The sequence below is a fragment of the Mchenga conophoros genome, linkage group LG13 (assembly GCF_057382185.1).
Source record: "Mchenga conophoros isolate Kocher_MC1m ecotype Shallow Benthic linkage group LG13, M_conophoros_male_GT1.1, whole genome shotgun sequence".
Lineage (NCBI taxonomy): Eukaryota > Metazoa > Chordata > Actinopteri > Cichliformes > Cichlidae > Mchenga > Mchenga conophoros.
This window is the reverse complement of record NC_140538.1, coordinates 10,318,090-10,338,436: the sequence shown is the minus strand read 5'-3', so window position 1 is coordinate 10,338,436 and position 20,347 is coordinate 10,318,090. Positions and strand designations below refer to the sequence as shown.

General features: G+C 37.1%; 3 protein-coding genes across 4 annotated transcripts in view; 2 read left to right on the top strand and 1 right to left on the bottom strand.

The window, feature by feature from the left end:
* Positions 1–810: 810 nt before the first annotated feature.
* cd74b (CD74 molecule, major histocompatibility complex, class II invariant chain b) lies at positions 811–4,709 on the top strand. The gene is made up of 8 exons (XM_085296383.1): positions 811–963; positions 1,097–1,200; positions 2,193–2,362; positions 2,658–2,722; positions 2,915–2,945; positions 3,177–3,368; positions 3,807–3,857; positions 4,100–4,709. The coding sequence occupies exons 2-7, from the start codon at positions 1,115–1,117 to the stop codon at positions 3,848–3,850; spliced, it is 588 nt and encodes a 195-aa protein (XP_085152509.1). The 5' UTR covers positions 811–963; positions 1,097–1,114; the 3' UTR covers positions 3,851–3,857; positions 4,100–4,709.
* On the bottom strand, positions 4,655–8,619 carry LOC146560852 (SLC35A4 upstream open reading frame protein-like). Of its 2 annotated transcripts, none has more exons than XM_085296385.1 (3): positions 8,399–8,619; positions 7,190–7,288; positions 4,655–7,019 (listed from the first exon to the last, which is right to left on the bottom strand). In XM_085296385.1, exons 1-3 carry the CDS (start codon positions 8,411–8,413, stop codon positions 6,822–6,824), a joined length of 312 nt encoding a protein of 103 aa, XP_085152511.1. In that variant the 5' UTR covers positions 8,414–8,619; the 3' UTR covers positions 4,655–6,821. The 2 variants fall into 2 exon arrangements, with proteins under 2 accessions (XP_085152511.1, XP_085152510.1); XM_085296384.1 differs by lacking the exon at positions 8,399–8,619 and adding an exon at positions 7,535–7,576.
* An 8,440-nt stretch (positions 8,620–17,059) lies between these two features.
* The window catches only part of LOC146560851 (inactive phospholipase D5), a 74,409-nt gene continuing 71,121 nt past the window's right edge, over positions 17,060–20,347 (top strand). The window contains exons 1-2 of the mRNA XM_085296381.1: positions 17,060–17,263; positions 17,570–17,779. Coding sequence (XP_085152507.1) covers positions 17,609–17,779 — 171 coding nt within the window. The 5' untranslated portion in view covers positions 17,060–17,263; positions 17,570–17,608. The remainder of the gene's footprint in view (positions 17,264–17,569; positions 17,780–20,347) is intronic.

The following is a 20,347-nucleotide window of genomic DNA, read 5'->3' as shown; positions in this document are numbered from 1 at the left end:
GATTTTAAGTTATCTGACTTGCAGTACTGTCCTGTCAAATCAGGTGTCCAATATACTTTCACTTCCTTTAGCCAGTTCAATTGGGTCTTTGTTTTATTACTCTGACGTCACAACAAATCTAAATCAAGAAATACCTCAATGATTTTACAATGCTGCATATGTCTAAATTGTAAGAAACTAAGCAGTGTCCACACTTCAGATGTCATTAATTGGTGGAAATTTACAACCAATATAAAGAGAGGAAAAAGGAAGTCTGTAAGCCGGATGTGTGGATATTTATTTGAAATATATATAAATATACCAATATTACTCTTTCCTTTTTTTTTAGAAAAATCTCCCATGTTAAATATATGCTAATGATATATATTTAATATAATAACAGATTTTATAAATGAGTGTTAACTGGGGTCTGCTTTTTGAATGGTGAATGAAAAACTGTCTTTTTCAAGAGTTAAGTTCGATTCAAGGATGTAAAGACATTACAGGAGTGGGTTGGAAGCATAATTGTTCCTCAATCTATAGTTATTAGTAGAATTTTGTTAATATTAGATTTAAATTTAGAAATAAAGATAGAAATATTTTATTAAAGACATAATCGGTAGTACAGGTATTTTGAAAACACAGTATGTTGTTTGTGTTGTTAACAAAGTTAAATTATTTACAGATATTTAATAAAATTCAAAGATATACCCCATTTACTTCGCCATATAAAGAGCTCAATTGTTTTTCCAAGACTAAACGTCTGTATTCTCTGCTCCTAGTTACAGATGATGAACTATTACAAACAGCCAATCACAAATTCAGTTTGTGAAAAAAACGCCAACCAGAGTAGAGATTGGCAGTGCGGGATTCCCCTGCCTTCAGCTTTCAGTTCCTTCTGCCTTTCTTCAGTCATAAAGGTAAAATTTGGCTGAATTCGGTCACTAATACCGTGAATCACTTTACAGTCTGACCTAAGAGAAGGTAAACAACCCGTTTCCGTGTTCTTGTGTGTGTTTGTGTGTGTGTGTTTATGAAAGCATGTTATTATTCTTTCTGTTTTATTTTGTAATTAGTGGGTTTTTTTTAAAAAAAATATATGTATGTTTGCCCCCAGGTTTGTGTTTGCGTGAAGATGGCCGACCCCGAGACTCCAACCCAACCTCTAATTGGCGCTCCTAGCCACGAAACAACCGTCAATGTTGGAGCGCCAGGACAGAAGTAAGTGTTTAAGATGTTTTGTTTTTTTTAATTTTGTGTGTGTGTGTGTGTGTGTGTGTGTGTGTGTGTGTGTGTGTGTGTGTGTGTGTGTGTGTGTGTGTGCGTGTGTGTGTGTGTCACTAATTGATTTACACACTGCAAAAAGAAAAGAATGAAACAAAAATAGATTCCAAAACTGCAATGTGAAGTGGATTTGTGGGTTATTATGCTAAGACTGCTACTGATATAGAAATTAATGTTATTTTAGAATTAAATAAAAATATAAATGAAATAGGGAGAGAAAATTTTCTTTTTGTTTTTTGGGGGTTTTTTTGTTGTTGTTGTTTTCTCTCTATCTCTTTCTCCTTTTTTTCCCTTTTCCCCTCCTTTGTATATACTTATTTAGGTATATAAATATGTATGTATAGACATAGATATGTGATTGTTTATATAATGGTAATTATATTTTATGTATGTTTCACGCTAATAAGAAAACTAATAAAAAAATTAAAAATAAATATATATATATATATGCAAATGAAATATATATGGTATTTGTTTAAAAACAAAACTGTATTTAATGATTTTAGGATATTTTTTTTCTAGAATCAGTAAATCAGAAGTCAAAAAACTTCTTGCTGAGCACACGTCAATAAAATTAAGGATTGTCCAAAACATGCCCTGGTGAAAACAGAGCTCATCTTAGATGTTCACTCGGGTGTCTGCTTGACAACAGCTGATGTCATTACTTAGTTACGTATACACATGAGCACCATGGACATAGTTCCTGTTATATCAATTTTTTCCCCAGTTCTGAGCCAACAAAAAGTCTAAGTTACCAATCAGGTTCTTCATTCTTCATATTCTTTTATGTCCATAAACCTTTCTGCCTACCTACTCATCATCTTTCTCCCACTGAAGGTTTTCATCCTGAAGACCTTCTAGTGCCAAATAATATTCTTTTAATCCTACAAGCATTAATAAAGAAATATTACTTTCTTTTTTTTTTTCAGTGGCCGCTCTACCCGGGCTTATAAGGTGGCAGGATTGACCCTTCTGGCCTGTGTGCTGATTGTGGGCCAGGCGATGACCGCCTATTTCCTCCTCAGCCAGAAGAATGACATCAAATCTCTGGAGGATCAGAACAACAAACTTGAGTCACAGGTGTCACGAGTCAACTCTGGTGAGAATGCTATGCTGGGAATTAGCAGGATGCAGCAAAAAAAGCTTTATTTAAAACAAACTGCTTAACCGCTAAACATTAAAAAAGATGAAAAAAAAGACAAAATGTCATGAAACTGCCCTGTTACCTGTAAAACAACTTAGACTGATAATGAATCAGTGCCTAGAATTTTATTGAAACCGAATTACAGCTCTCTGTTGTTGTACAATTTATTTTTAGTGCCACTCTCTTTTTTCTGTATTTTGCTTTTTGTTTTACCTCTGTCTCACATACACCTTTCTCTCCCTGTCCATAGCTCCTGCACCCATGAAGATGCATCTGCCCTCGAACTCCATGCTGATGTCGGACCTTGCGGACACGGTAAAAAAAAAAAAAAGTCTGAAACTGGGCTTTTGATTTTCAAGTTAGTAAGTCTCAGTTCAAATCTAACCCTAAACCCTAATTTTGTCTATTTTTTTTTAAAGTTAAATAAGTACAACTTTAGTGAATCCTGACACACTTCTAAAGTCCCGCATTTTTCTCATTTGTGGTTTTTAACTTATTGTGTTGCAGGACTCTTCAACTGGAACCCCAGATGATTCCTGTATGTCTTAAATATTTGTGTTCATATATTCTGTATATGTGTTAATTATCTTCTCATCTGTTTATGGCCTAGAGAATGCTTTTTTTTATTATTATTAACAAAAATGCTCTTTTTTCTGACCTCATATGTGACCTCAAAGTTCAATAGTCAGAAAGATTAAACTGTTACAGTTTGTCTTTAACAAATTTATAAAATGTTGATCAACTCATCCCCTCTCCCCTGCTCTCACAGCCCCTCCTCCCACCAAGTGCCAGCTTGAGGCTTCTGGCGTGAAGCCTGTGCAGGTGCCAGGTTTCAAACCTGCCTGTGAAAAGGATGGCCTCTACAAGGCCCAGCAGTGCTTCGAGTCCGTTTGCTGGTGTGTGAACACAGCCACCGGGGAACAGATCAATGGAGCCAATTGCAATCAGTCCGTCCGTGCTGGTGAGACAAGATAACAGATTTTGAGTATTAAGTTCAAATTAGAAAAAAAAAAATATTATTGAAAATGCCATGTTCAGTTTCATATCAGCATTTTATTGTTGCATTTATGGTTTATTTCATTTAGTTATTTAAATCTACAACCCACACGTCAGAGATTTCAGTGAACTTTTTTGCTGACTATTTGTAGAGTTGTGCACGATTAATGAATTTGTGTATTAGGTTTTAGCATGATATTGAATATACTTTCAGAGAACTCAGGATTTTTGTTTTAAAAATATTGATCTTTCATAAGAGGATTGCAATGTAATTCCGATATGCATATACAAATCTTGATTCATCTGGAGAAATCTAAAACCTTTAAATGATTCAATTATTGATTACATTCAGGATCTGATTTAAGCTACAGTGTCACTTACAGTCCAACATCTGTCTTTCCAGGCACCATGATAAGAATGCTGAGTCTTCCCAGTGAGGACAATTAAAACTGTGGTGAGTAAACAATCATATTCTTCTGTCTTGCTTTATATGATCGCTATAAGCTACAGTTTCTACAATTAAAAAGTGCATTTCACTATCGTAGGGTATTTCCCTACAGTGTAATGTGCCTTAGTGCTATATAAATAAAATTAAATTGAACTAATAATTTTGGAAAAGTACAATTGTCTTGAATAGCGAATTTAAAACCATTAATCATTTATTAATCATGCTTTTTGTTGTTGTTGTTGTTTTAGGCAACAGAAGCCGCTTCAGTCTTTTCCAGGAACCAGTTTCGGCTCATCTCCTAGTATCGTGTTACAACTTTGCCGAATTAATCACCACAGCTGCACTTAATAAGCTAATGGGGTTTTATATATCGCTGATAAATTACCAGTAACCAATTACCTGCTTGCTATCGTTCCTATTTTATTGCAACCAATATTCTACTGACAGCAGAGCCTTTTGACCGTGATTGGAGATTTTTAATGGCTATTAAAGATGAATAATTATCAAATAGTGTTTAGTGTGCAGCCTTAAAATGCTTTATTTTAATGTTGATGATTGGACAAGAATGTGGTTTTTGTGTTGGGAGGCACACATAAATAAAGAGGAAAAAATAAGAGAAGCTAAGCCAAAGTACTTTAAAAAATACTTTTAAGAATGGATTTCTGACAAAATGTAAATGCAGTCCTCCCTGACATCAAAGGCTTGGTCTTTTAATTTTGTCATGTTTGGCTTAAGGTAAAATATAATAGTAATAATAATAATAAAGCTGTTATTACAAGTTCTGAAGGATCATTTGGACACAATCGGGATACATGAGTAGATTTATTTGAACAACCCAAATAAAACCTGTTAAAAACAGTTCTGATGGTTTTCTTTTATGATACCAGCACAGTGGGAATTATAAACAGTTCTGTTTTTGATGTGTAGGAGCATAAACACACAAAAACCAAAACTGCTAAAACAAAGCTCTGTCAAGTTGAATCAATATCCCACAAACATTATTACTTAAAAACATGCAAAGATAGGACAAAAAAAGAGACACTAAAACATACAATATGGAGACAGTAACACAATGACTGTCAATAGGCACATGTTGTTTCTGGATTCCAGTCACCAAACATACAGTACACACGTTTGCCTGAAAACTAACAAGCTGATCACAAGCTGAAACGTCTTTCTCCTTTATGGCTTGTTTATCTAATTTCTGTCAGAGATCTAATTACGCAATGGTGTGAAATGTTCATTTCAATGTTGCCACCATGTTAAAAACATCACAGTGCAGTTTTACAGTGCTTTCCATAGACATGAATACATTTTTAATATTACACTAAAGCTGCAAAAACAACAATATATTTTGTAGAATCACTGAATACTGTAGTGTTTACTGATTTATCTTTGAAAAAGCGGATTGTCCACATTTTTGTATGTGGATAGTGAAATATCCGCTGTGCAAAATGAAAATTCACACTGAAATGTATGCTGGTTTTGCCAAGTGGCACCACTATTTTGTACAACTTTACACGCTGGATTATTAGAGATGTGTCTCCTGCAGCAGAAGCAGCATAGTCTATGGATAAAACACTCAGTTTTACAGCTTAAACCTCTAATACTAAAAAAGTACAACTCATAGGTGCATGATGCAATCAGCACATTCTAAGAAAGTAAAACTTTTCACTTTTCATTCTACAGATTTCAATAAATGACTCCAAAAAAAAAAAACATACTAATTACTAACAGCTTTAGATTAAAAGAGCATAATCAATACATGTGCAAACGATCAGTTTCCAGCATATAAAAAACAGGCAGCCAACTCTTACAAGGCTTTTGAGATGATACTGTCAACTCCAGACCATAGTAGGCACTCTTAATGTATACTTTACATGAAATGCTTTAACACACATTCCCCAGTTTTTCTAAAAGTCCAAAGAGCAAATTAAATCTTAATAAAGAAAAAGAATTGCTTTGGCATTTGGCTGTTTTCTTGCTCTTAGAATTGTTTCAGCATTGTGAGGACACAGGAAAAAGCAACATAATTTCTGGCAAATTGAGTGTTTTTCTGAGTCAATCATGGAACAACTTGTCAAAAAAAAAAAGGAAAGAAAGAGACAGGTCTCTGAAAAGTGTTAACTTATAGAGATTAGGAAATATAATCCAGAAGGAAAGGGGAAGGGTTCTGTACCTGTAGATTGACATTACTCCGCATTACAGACACTGCTCTGATAACTGTAAACAATGTGAAAACTAACAAAAACCAAAAGATTTGACAGGTTTTGCAGAGAAGAACTGTGTGATGTAAAGTGAGGCAATTTTACACCCTGAGCAACAAGGAAAAAGTGTCATTAGTTAAGGCTGCTATTATTGATTTCTGACCACTAGAGGGCAGAAGATACCAAAACACACAGAATTCAAGTCCTGTTTGAATTTTCATCAAAATGCAACGCGTTTTCTTACAATAAGCTTATGCTAGAGAGGTCAACCGAACCAGAGTTTACAGCTACATATTTGTTGGTCTTTCAATTAAGTTTTAGAAAGCATGTGCTGTAATGAAAGACAAGGTTGGCTTCAGAAGTCAATCATAGCAGCTGTAAGGATTTACAATAGCAGTTTGTCTAAATTTCAACCACTGACATTTTTCTGCATTCATATTAATGAATGCATGAATTAATGAGCTGTCTTCTGCAAGGGGGTCAACTAAATTAAAAAAAAAATAAATATATATATATATATATATATAAAAGGAAAAGAATAGCTGTTTTTTTCACTCTATACCAAATTCAATAGTGTAATTATAAATTTTTTATATATATTATTTGAATATATTTAAAGTAAAAAAATACCACATTAAATTCTGATAAGTTTTAAGCTTTTTCTATATGTTTCTGATCCCATGTGGAGCTGTACTGGCACACTCTTTCTGTAGATGTCTGACGCTCGCTTTGCTCCGTTGTTTGGCTCCAATTTTCCTCCTCCTTACTTGTGTCCTCCTTTCAGGTTGCGTATGTAGTCTTTAATGGTGTTTTCGATGTTGGGAACAGCATAATTTTGAGCTGCATACATCCCTGTACACGTGCCTATGGCAACGCCTAGCAGCGCTGAAGAGCGAAGTCTAGCAACAACGTACCCAGCAAGAAAACCCTTCAAGAAAGGAGAAGCCAGCAGACTGCCCCCCTAGAGAGAGGAAGAGAAATGAGACCCGGTCTGGTGTTTTGATATATACCTCGACCTATAATTTTATAACTTAACTCTCAACAAAATTCAAGGCAAAGTAAACTATGCTCTCTCTCCATATATACTAATACTACTAATAATAATAATAATATTTGATTTGTGAGCCTTACTGGAGGAACTCCAGCCTGTATCTCATCTTCTACCCGTTTCTGAATGTCCTCCAACTGGTCTTTTAACTCCACGAGATCCTTGAGTTGACCCAGTGGACTCTACAAAAACATGTAGGCACAGAGACAAGCAAACAGGTTAGTGGAGGCAACCAGAGTTTTCTAAAACATGGAGTGTATCTAAAAATAAAACATTTGAACTTCCTGTATTATGACCAAGCACAGCAAACGCTCTGACAATGAACTTGAAAATCCACTGAAAATATATGTTCTAAAATCATTTGGGCATATGATGGATTTTCTTTCAGAGACTCTGTTGTCTGAGTTTTAGTTTCAGTTTTGTTTTACCTTAACAGGTGACTGCAGATTATCCATTTCCAATAAGAGAAAGTACACCATATAAACTAAAAAGAAAACACATACTAAGATGGTTTTTGCTAATACTTGCAATCGTGAACAGGCAATTTCCACATTTGGAACTAAATATTAAATTGGTTTTATCTTATTACCCCTTATTAGTTAAGTTGCCTTTAGGCTTATATTTCCTCGTGTTTCCCCGAGCTCTGTGTAAAAACACACTGCATTCCACAAACCAGGTAAAACGGGTAACTTATACAACAGTGACCCTATGCCGATGGTAGTAAAATAAACAAAAAGCATAGAGAACATGTTGGAACAGATACTTGTCTCTTAAAACCATTCCCATATATCCGTTGCCCTAAGCAGGCATGACACCTTTTAGAGAACAGTAACATTATTTTCGACAGGTTACTAAGCTAACTGTTTTCTTTTAGCTTATTTAATAGTAGAAATATTTCATTTTAAGCGCTGTGGGTCGTGTTTTCGTTGTTTGCTAACTGACAGTCTCAAGGTGAACAGACCTTCCAAATCTAGTCCTTCCCGTCAACGTTATTTTAGCAGCTAGCAAAACGTTTACTGTTATGAAATTAACAGTCTCTTTATTTTCAGCTTATTGACAGTGCTATGGATTTGGTTGAATACACAACAAATGTATTTCCTGTTTGCTAATTTCATTCGGTTAAACGGAAAGTAAGCTAACGGTTTAGCTAGTTACCTCTAGGACGCTACACTTGTTTTACGTAGTGACACCCCAAGCTGAAGCTGACAGCTAATACTGAGTGACAGCTCAAGTTAAAATGAACGCCTATCCACTATTCAAAGTTGGCTTAACATTAAAACTTGGAGACACACCTTGTCATTAGCCATCTTTCCAGTCCGTTGATGCACCTCTTCTTCTTGTTCTCGTAGATTTGCTTAAAAATGACGTCTACTGCCCTCCACTGGTGTATTCACAGACCACTCTTCTTCTTCTTTTTTCGGCTACTCCCTTTAGGAGGCAGAAGATCCTCCTTTCAGATCATCTGTTTCAATGATCTCACCCTATCAAACCAGCTTTCTCCTTTACTGCATCTATTAGTCTAACCTGTGGTTTTCATTTTTTTACTCCTGCCTGGCAGCTCCATATTCAGCTCCAATGCTCCTGGCTTTGGTTCCCATCCACCTGGTCTCCTGCAGGCACAACACATTCTCATTCCTTGTCTTCATCAGCCAGGCAGGTCTTTCTTTACCAGTGTCATGCCAAAAAGGGGATTGCTGATGTTTATTTGTGGTTTTTTTTTTTTTATGTCTAATATATTTATTTATATTGATAAATAGGCTGTAGTCAACAGGATTTATGTCAATATGATGTAAAGAAATGGCATGTTTTGCAATGACTCTACCTATTGTACTTAATGCTTTCACATTTTCCTCTATCACACCAAACCTGTTGCACATCACAATATCATAAATCTTCTCTGTGGTCTTCCTCTTTTCCTTCTGCCTGACACCTCCATATTCAACACCCTTTATTCAATATATCCACTATATCTCCTCTGCACATGTCCAACCCATCTCATTGTTTCCCCTCTAACTTGATCTCCAAAGCCCTCGACCTGAGCTGTCCCTCTGACAGAATTATTTCTAATCCTGTCCACTCTGGTCACTGCCAAAGAAAGTCTGAGCATCTATGACCGTGCCACCTCCAGCTCAACCTTCTGTTTTTTGTTAGTGCCACTGTCTCCAAAACATGCTACATAGCAGGTCCTACTACCATGTTGCAAATATTTCTTTTCACTCTTGCTGCTATCCTTTTCTCACCAATCACTCCTGACACTCCACCCACTTCACCCTGTCTGCACTCTCTTCTTCACCTCTCTTCTGCACTGCCCGTTTCTTTGGATAGTTGACCTCAGGTATTTAAACATGCAGAACAGTTTGTATCCACCTCAAATGCCCCTGTCCTTAGTCTGTCTTCCACATTATAGTGAATTCACTTAAATATCTTTATTGAATTGTTATGTTATATATATATTTTTTTATTTGTGCTGCCGTCTTGGGCAGATCTCTTTTGACAAAGAAGTTTTTAATTTCAATGAAACTTTTTTACCTGGATAAAAAAAAGCATTTATAACAGTCACTTTGACAGAACATGACTGCAACTTCTACCTTTTGACAGGAATGTTATTTCTGGCTCAAGATGACTTGATATCACCCGTGAAAGATATGTTTGAGATTTCTTGGGCAGATCATAGGCTAATAAGTCAATTACAGCAGTTTAAATACTGGCAATCATTTTTTGGGCAAATACCAGAACCCACTTTCTTCAGAATTTGTGACAGCCTGATAAGTTTCATTAAGGTGAAATACGAATAAAGGAAGCAATTAATTACCCTGCTATTTCTGATCATGCAAAAAAAATAAATAAATAATAATAATGATATGCTATGTTTGAACACTGTGATAATTGGGGAGACTTCAAAAACAATTTAACCAAAACATAACTCACATGGTCACAATGGGCTCATTACTTTAGTTGTCCTCTTTCATCTCTCACTCTGAAACCTCTTTAATTCCAAGTTCCAGTTTGGCTTTTGCAATGCAGAGCAGTCCCCCCCCCACCACCACACACACATTATGATGCTGAAATACTAATATAATATACTGATATAATAATATAATAGAACAGATCCAAATTATGGGAAAAATGAAAGTGAAAAGAAAATGAACAAGAGTTCAGATAAATAATTAGCTAGGCAAAGGGATAGAGGATCAGAGAAACAGAAACAGAGATGCTCATTATCTCTCATTTGTAATCATCAGTGCATCCCACAGAAGCAGGGAATAAACATTGTAGGGATAGTGCAAGATAAGTATTTTCCCATAGATGTATAACATTGAAGTCTAAGTCATTACATCAAGTGAATCGGATTTAAACCCTTGTGTGATTTATTTTTTTCTTGCTGAGAGCATGACTCCCCACAAGTGTGTCTTTCCAGAGACTGTGGAAGTGAGAGTGAATGGCAGAGCCCCGAGTCACAGGAGGTGAGAAAGAGATTGAGAAAGATGGCAAGAGAAAGCATTTAAGACCTACTAGAGAACTTGAGTTATTCCCATCTGATGTAGAGGCAAAAGGAGACAAAAAGGGCGAAACTGCAAAATGAAACTATTCATTTAAAAAGATTAATCTTGCCAAAACATAAATTTCTACTTTTTAGACGCTACTGGCTGGCTCCTTTTTGTTTCTCCGAAGGGGCTTATAGGTATTTAATCCTCATGCTCAGGCAGGACAGAGAGTCCATTAACTTTTCCTTGTTTTGGGTTATTGCAGGACCAACCTGATATGGACCACAGTATTTAATGGTCAGTTCAAGCTGGACATAACACAGTCTGCATAGTTTTGCATGAGATGAAAGACTGGCCTCGCACTCCCCTGGACTGCAGGTGTTTAAGACTTGGAAGGAGCGATGGAGGTAAGGCGTCTGTGATCTTCAGTGCTGTTGATGGTTCAGGGGGCGTATTGATTTTGGCTGAGGCATGTTTGGCTGACTAATCTTTGGACGCCTCTGTACTGGAAAGGTCACGGAAGCTTATGGTGCAATCATTACAGAGATGAGCTTCAGGGAAATGTGTATTCATATACTGTACCACGAATATCAGGGACAGATCGTAGATTTATGTTTGAGTTATCATTTTTAGTTTAGGTAGTCATTGTAATGTCATGAGATGCAGCTCGCCCAAAATAACCTTTGAAACAGTAATAAATTTGCCTATTTTCCAACTAGAAAAAAACAATAAATAATTTGGACTTTTATAGCTTTGTGACTAAAGCTTCATTTATTATTCAACAAGCCCAGCGGAACATTTTCTCTTGCATAATGAATGTGGTTTGTGTTAATACTCCAAACAGCAATAGCATGGGTTGTTTGAGCAGATGTAGTCATTATAATTTAAAGGATGGAGAAGTAAGCCCTGCATACACTGGCTTTGAGATGTCGAGGCAGTCATTTTTTCCCCGATGTGATTAAAGAACTCATTTAAAATGTATTTTATAGTCAAAGCACTGTATGTGTTTACTGTCTGTTAGTTATTTTCTTCATTGGGAATAAAGCAGGAAAACCCCAAGAAATGTTTACTCCATGATTTACTGAAACTTAATGAAGCAAATGGTTTTCATAAGCAATCTTGAGTAAATATGAGCTTCTCTGAAGGGCACATAAATTCTTTAATTTCAGAAGCTTCTTCACAGCAAATATGTGTTCCTCAAATGGGATGACATCTTCTGATAATCAGGGTATGAAATACTGTATGAGCTTCTAAAAGCATCTCTTTGGGATAACTTGCCAGCAGCATACCCTTTATGATTTATGTTTTTATTTGCTCCTTCATATCTTGTAAGTTGTTGTGTTGTTATGAAACAGGTACTCAGTGTGAATGTGGCAATATAAGGAATTGTTTCTTAGAAGAAATGTGCTTGAAACATTGAAAGTTTTATCACAGAGTGTATAAAACTCATCTCCTGCTGCTCCTTGTGTGAGGAGCACTGAGTTATGGTTTCACAACCTGAGCTCCGCTTCGAGAGTGTTATGGCTAAAGCAGCGTGGTACTGACTCTATGCTGCTTTTGCACTACCATGTTGGATGTTATCAAGGATCACAGTGCATAAATTGGTTCTTTCTATTGTGCTGCACGGCACTATACAAAAGACAGAAAAAATGTACTTAACAAGCAAAGTTTTTCGGTTAATGCTTTGTGCTTTGTGCTTTAACCTAGTCGCAGCCTGGGATCACTTTTGATCCACTTTAATAGAAATAAAGTGTTTCATCAGTCAGACACCTTTGTAGTGTAGCAGCTAATGTGATGCTTTTCCCCCAAGGCTAAAGCCTAAAAGCCTTTCAGCAAGGTGCAGTGGTTTTGTGGGCCCCTCTTCATCCGAGTTCCCTCATTAACCTCAGTGCTCAGTATTCAGCCCGCGTCTCCACTGATGGCTCCTAGCCGAGAAAAATGTGAGTGAAGGAAACAGAGCTGCAGAGGGACTGAGACTGCTTCACAAATATTCTTGACTCAGCATTGTTTAAATGCAATGAGGTGTCACAAAAAAAATTATCAGCCTTGAAAATAACACAGAATGAGTTCAAAAATAACACAGAAATGAATGGAAGCTAGGTAGCTTTTCATGTCTAGTAAGGGCGAGTTTTCTAAACCTTTGAGAAAACAGAAGAGAAGGTCAAACTTTATTGACTGTGAGGCTGTGTGATTTAATATACACTGATTTTTTTCAGGCTGCATGTCAACATTTGTGTGGACAGCCCAGGCTCCTTGCTGTAGCAACCACCAGGATGAGGTATAAGTCAAGTCAAAGTTTATTTCTATAGCACATTTTAAACAACCTCAGTTGACCAAAGTGCTGTAAAGTTTCAGGAAATATGCAATTATATGTGTAAGAGTCACCAAATCAAACAATAAAGATACACTAAAACTCAAATAAAACAAGGAAATAAGACTGTGTTTGCATAATAAAAGCCAGAATACTCTGCTCGACTAGTCAAAAAAGCAAGCGAGAAGAAATAGTGTTTTCTAAAGTGCTTAAAATGATTGAGAGACTGGGCAGCTCTTATGTAAAGAGTTACATTGTTCCAAAGATTAAGAGCCACCACTCAAATCACTATCGCCTCTGTTTTCAAGCCTGGATCTAGGAATGTCCGAGAGGAGCTGTTTTGTAGAACTCAGTACTCTCTTAGGATTGCAGGGTTTTAAAGTTTCTATTAAGAAAGGGGTACCAAACCACTGAGACTCCTAAAAACAACTAATCAAATTTTAGACTGGATCCTGTGTAAGGAGGCCAGTATAGGTAGAAGCGTTTACACCATTTCTTTGGATAAAGGATAATCTTGATGATTGGATTGGCGGTATAAAGTAATCCATGTATGAAATGAGCCTGATAACTTTCTATACAGCAATGTAGAAAACTGAGTATTCTTCAAAAGCAAATTTTATAATACACTTACTAAGCCAACTGTACAGCTCTGACATATGGCTTGCTGTAAGTTCTTTTTTTCCAAAAAACACTGAATCTTAATTTTAATCTTTAATTATATCTCTATGGAGTGTCTGAGGAACATTATGCAGTGCATCTAAATAACAGATGATACAATGATGTCATTTTTTTTTTTTTTATTCATGAAAGGTGTGGAAGTGCTTTTTCCCCAGATCGGCAGTAATAGTAACATTAGTTCTAACCGGGACTGAAAAATGAAAGAAACTCATAACATCCATCTGGACATTGGAATTTGGGGAGTCATCAAACCTCCACTGTGTTTGGACCTTTTTAATGGAAGTATCCAACAAATATTATGACCTGTTGTGTGATACAGACTGTCCAAGACGTTTGCAACAAAACAGCACTTGTGATGGTTACTAATGATCTTCTTACGGCATCTAACAGGGGATGTGTTTCTATACTTGCTCTGCTAGGCCTCCATCCACCATTTAATACCACTGCTCATAACATAAAACTGAGATAACAATGCACTGCTTGTATTCAATTAAATTAAATGAGTCGTATCTGTCTGTTAGATTTAATAGATTCCAGTTTATTCATCCAAATGGCTCTGTGCTGTGACCAATACTTTCTTTCCTTATCCAATATTATTAGAAGACATTGCAAAAAAATTAACTGCTATTCAGATAGTACTCAACTACATTTGTCTATTAAGCCAGACGACAGAAAGTAAAGTACAGGCATGTCTTCAAAACAGGCCTGGCCTGTAACTTTCTTCTCCTAAATTTGGACAAACCTGAAGTTATTGTATTCTGTGCTAAAAATGTTAAAAATGTATTGTTTAATCTGGTACACTTTGATCAGCACATATGTGCGTCAATGGACACATTAAACACATATGTAGGACTGCTCTCTGCCATCTGCACAATATTTATAAATATCCTAGAAAGAAAATTAGAAACGTCCTGTCCTGCATTTCTTTATGTTGAGGCTGGAGTATTGTAATTCATTATTAGCTTCTCTTCTATGTCTTGAAAGCTCAGACAAAATCACATCTCATCTTTAAACCATATTGTCCCAATAGAACACTTAACTCTCAGACTGCAGGCTTACTTGTGGTTCCTAGAGTTTCTAAAAGTTGAATGAGAGCCAGGCTGCAGCTATCAGGTCCATCTCCTGTGGAACCAGCTCCTAGTTTGGATTCATGAGATAGAAATCTTCTTTTTTTTAAGGCTAGGCTTAAAACTTTCCTTTCTGAGAAAGATTAAAATTAGGGCTGGATCCATGAGACCCTAAATCATCCACTAGTTGTTCTGCAATTGTATTAGGCTGCTGGGGAACATCCCATGATACACTGAGCATTTTTGCTCCACTCCCATTGTTCCCCTCCATGTGTATATATTAAAAATCACCTGTGCATGTCATTGAATTTTGTGTTCTCCATCCTAGAGTTTGCTTTTTGACCTCTCTTTCTAAGCTTTTCTTTTCTTTGTTCTCTTTCCTTTCACTCTCCACCAGTCAAGGCAGATGGCTGTCCTTCCCTGAGCCTGTTTCTGCAGGAAGTTTTTTCCTGTCGAAAGGGAGTTCTTCCTTTCCACTGTTGCCAAGTGCTTGCTCATGAAAAGCCTCTGTTTGTTGGGGTTGTCTCTCTTACACTTTAGCTTACCATGAAAAAGAAAATGACATTTTGGAGCTGTTGCTTTGAGTTGGTGCTATGTAAACAAAAATGTATTAAAATGAGCTAATTGTTTTAGTGTGTGAAATTCTAGTCTTTTAGTCTGTGAGTTAGCACTTTGTAGCAGAATTGGTAGTTAGTTCATAACTTAGCACTCTGCCCTCTTACAAAAAAACTGACATAGCAGGGCCCAAAGGTTTAAAAAAATATGGAATCAAAAACCTAATGGTTGACTTCATGGTGGCAGAATCCATCTTTTATACAATCTTTGGCTCTGACTAAGGAATTGTATCAAATCTAGACTAAACCAGTACACATTTTCTTTGACAGCACCCTGAATTCCTCCCATGCACAAAATAAAAAAAATCCGAACACCCTCACAGCCTTATATATTTCTCGCTATTTTATTATTTATTTTTAAGTGGCACCCCAATCATATTTTTGTATAATAAGCAGAGACTGCATGTGTTGTCATTCTTTGGCAGACTCCCAGCATTAACACTAACCACAGAAATGGAAGTCAGTGCATGCTATTAAAATGAACTGTTTTTATTTCAGTGAAGCAAAGTGCTCTGGCTATCCACCACTAATCACTTCAATGTGTAGATGGTGTGTGAGACAGAACTTGCATTGCTTATATTATGGGGAGCTGCCTCCCCTTTTTTGGAACAAGAAAGCAAGTTTCTGTATTGCAGCTCATTAAATTTTAGGGTGAAGACATCTATAGATTAATGGAATATAGTATAGACTTAGGGATTCATGGTAAATGGCCTGTATTTATATAGCGCTTTACTAGTCCCTAAGGACCCCAAAGCGCTTTACATATCCAGTCATCCACCCATTCACACACTGGTGATGGCAAGCTACATTGTAGCCACAGCCACCCTGGGGCGCACTGACAGAGGCGAGGCTGCCGAACACTGGCACCACCGGACCCTCTGACCACCACCAGTAGGCAACGGGTGAAGTGTCTTGCCCAAGGACACAACGACTGAGACTGTCCAAGCCGGGGCTCGAACCGGCAACCTTCCAATTACAAGGCGAACTCCCAACTCTTGAGCCACAATCGCCCCGATCAGTACTAGCACACAGGAATAACTGAAAGGAAATTAATACAAGTGAGTGCAATGTCCTGTAACTGGAAGTAGAACCGATTGTGTGTGTCTGTGTGTGTGTCAGTACAGTATGCATGAGTTTACCCAGATGCCAATTAAAGTTTTTAAGCTCTGTTGCTTCTCTGGCACAATGACACAACCAAAGGTAAAGAAAGAGAGGTACTGCAGCCTCACTGCACCACTCTGCTGTGATGCACCAAGGGGGATGTTTGTGCGTGCGTATGTCTGCATGTTTGAGTGCAGTCAGAGGTACATGTGTCATAAATCAGTGGAAAGATAAACAACTGAAAAACCTGTAAATACTCAAGTGTGTGCGGTGGGAAGAAAATGAAGAAAGACAATGCAGAACTGGAGGTGTAGGCAGCAAAAGAGTGTGACACAAGTGGAGAGAGCTGACAGGTTAAAAGAAGAAAACACTGATATTTCATAGTGTGAGGCAATTGCCAAAACAAGTGGAAAGAGAAAGGATTGAAGGGATAAAGAGGTTTAAGATTAAGAAAAAGGCTGAATAATGTTTATTGGATAAACACAGATGTGTCTGTTCCTCCTGTCGTCAGAGTCTATTGATAACGGCGTATGCTTTACAGAGGGGTCTTTCCTCCCTCTATGACTATGAATCAGCTTCACCTCAACTCTGTCCATCCCCTCTCTTTCTACCTCTTTCAGTGTTCTTTTCAACCCCTCCTCTTCCCCTCCCTTCTCCTGTTCCTCACACTCACGCTCTCACACGGGGGATGCCTGAATCGGTGGAAGTCCTGATCAGTGTTGTCGGAGTCCCTCGTCTGCTGAGGGCAGAGCCCAAACCCAGTCTAACCCAGATCAGAAAATACTGAAGATCTCTGCAATATCATGAGAAGGAGAAGCACTTGAAAGAGGATTTCTTGCAGCCGATGGACATTTGTCAAAAGTGTTGAAGACAGGGACAGTCTCATTTTATAACCAGAGAGGTATGGTGAGAATGAAAGCTGTTTGTTGATTATTTTGAGGAATGCAAAGCTTCAAACTGGGATTTTGTGTTTAAGTCATTAAAGACACTGACAGAAGAGGATCCACCAGAGCGGAATATTTATAGCAAACCACATTGGAAGAAAAAAAAAACTCACATTTTTATAATTGCAGAGAAATAAGTGTATTTATTTTTCAGCATGTGCAAATTGAGTTAAAATTTGAGTGTACGGGATGCAGCTGAATTAAGAGTTGTTTTAACCTATTGGCTGAGGATCAACAAGCTAATTGATTTTTTTTTTTGCAAGAGTGGAAGACCACTGAACCAGTTGCCCAACCAACCAGCCATGGAGTTACGAGGAATACGCGGGATAGTAGGTGGCCAGGACACAAAGTGTCAGGGGTTAGGTTTTGGCTATCCAGTCACCGGGATTCCAACCAGCTCCGTAATAACAGCCGTGCAGCAGCAGGACTACTCAGCCAGCGTCTGGCTTCGCAGGAGGGATAAACTGGAGCATGTAAGTTCTGATACTGGAGATGAGGTATTAGACACAGCTGAAAGAAGAGTGAAGTCTTAAGTAGAATTTAAGAATAGTTAAAAACATGTTGTGTTTTTCATATCCACTGGGACATGTTCTCACCCTCTGACCCTTGGTTAAGCCTTTCAGAACATGTAATTTCAAAAATGGGATAAAATGGAAGAGAAGAATTTTAACATATGAATGTCTTTTAGTGTTCAACTATTACAGACTGATAGAATGAGGGTGGTGTCACTAAATTATGATAATATTTGAGTGGAAACTGTTTCCTATGAATGCACACCCAGATTGTAGGGTGTGGGCTGGAGTGTTAACAAGAAGAGGCTGCTGTGGAGACTGGACAGAAAAATATCTATTTATATAAATCTGAAATAAAATGTTGAGACAGTGGACTGTTTGGTGGCCATAATGCAGAGACAAAATTCAGAATACAATGCAAAGCTGAAACACTAAATAATTAATTTATTGATGGAATTCTAATTATCTGGATAAGTGCAGCTCCTTATGTCTGATTAATAGAAATCTAAATTAAATTAATTACTTTGTTTTTTGTTATTAGCAACAAAAGGAATTTAAGTTAAGCAGAGGGAAAATTGATTGTTTATTATAAGGAAATGCTCATAATGAAAACATATATAGACCTGCTGTACGTTCATAAAATATTTGTCATGTCACATTTAAATTGTGTTGAGTAACTTCTTTTTTTGTTAACCATGCCCTCTTTCAGTACTGTAGGTTACAATGATCTACATTAAAATGTATCCTTATAGCAAATGTAAATTTGTGTAAAAACGAATACAGAAAAGGGTCTGATATTAATGAATCTGCTGAGCAACTTCAACTGTAAACTACTGCTTCTATAACACATCAACTTAAGTTTCTAAATTTTGCATGCTGAGGGGAATTTTGTGTTGTAAGTGAAGGAATAAGCTGAATTTTGCTTTATATGCAGCAATGCTTTTCTTTTATACCTTTGTGATGTTCAACAGTTACTTTTGTTTTCTATTAGAAAGGAGTTTCTATTAGAAACATCCTCAGGAGACTCGCTGCTCCGACGTAAACTGAATCAACATTCTGTGAAGGCCTTCCAGGTGTAGAGATTTAGCGTCAAGGAAAGGAATGGAAGAGGTGTGTGTGCTGAATATTTGATGCTGGAGGGGAACAGTGCCACGTCCAGAGAACTGCTGCTAAGTCTGTCTGCATAACTAACTAGAATGATGAAGCAGCCTGTCCCCTTTCTGCACACCCACACACATCTACAGAGGCACTGAATCACACAGATACATGCACACGCATGCTGTAAGTCTGTTTTTACAGGCCGACAGAGCACACACAAAAGCACTCAGAGGCCAGCAAGTTGGCCGTCAAGCCTGAAAACAGAAAAGACATTTTGCATTTTAATAAACTACCAAGCAGACATGCAGATAAACACACACTCATTCACTCTATGCATTATTCAAAACAAATTATAGCTTGAAGGACAAAAGCAAACTTTACAGTGTACAGTGATTTTATTTTCTGTAATTGCATAACATTAAGTCTGCCTCTTTCTATCTACATCTAATGTAAACGATGTGTTGGCAACATTTGACAGATATGATTTCTCATTCGAGTCGAGAACAAACCCGTTATTGTTTTATAATGAGATTTTCTTTAACTGATGGAGCTTGACTTTACATTTAAGAGCAAGAGTTTTCCTGCTGACAGCGATGACAAATGTGGTGTAAGTTCAAGGAGAGATAAGAAGTTGGATACTGAGAGCCTTAGGGACACAGAGTGCCAGTCACAGTGATGTGATTCAAGTCACATCTTTAGCATATTTTCAAACTCCAAGAAGGTTTTTTTACTCATTCCAAGTGAAGTCATCAATCTACGAAATCAAAGACTGATTACAGCCTCATGTTTTCACCTGGTCACGTTGTAACTTGGAATATGAATATTCTGCAGTTGTCCAAAAGTCCACTTAAAACATATACAAAAACTGAAATCTGTGAACATTTTGGCACGATCCTCAAAACAGCACGGATCAGTTCAGTATGTATGGTAAAATTTCATTCCTTGCTACGTTTTGAAAGTATGATAGTGCTGCATTTGGATTAAACATCCTCTTCTGTCCTTATTTGACCAATCTCATGCAATTCATTGAACATATTTTACTGCTCATCCGAGCGCATCACCTTGCTCTTAGTTATTACTCGGTAGCTATGCATATGTGTTTTCTCTTACACTACTCTTTTCCTCTTGTCTGTGCTGAGTCATTGATTTTGTAACAGATGAGTTTGCTGCGGTTGCTTTCATTAAATTATGCAAGTTTAAAGAGTACATTACTAAAGATTGGATCTTGATATAGTACGCAGTGGAGCTACTTTTGCTTCTCATCCTGATGTAGTTTAATTTCTAACATTGCCAAACAAAATACAAATCATGCAAATAAACAAATCATTCAGCAAATAATCTGAATGATTATCAGCTGAAGAAGGTGCTTGGTGCTCTATCCAGCTTTCTGCTTTGTAGATCCTCTATTGTTTGTTGATTGACTACATGCAT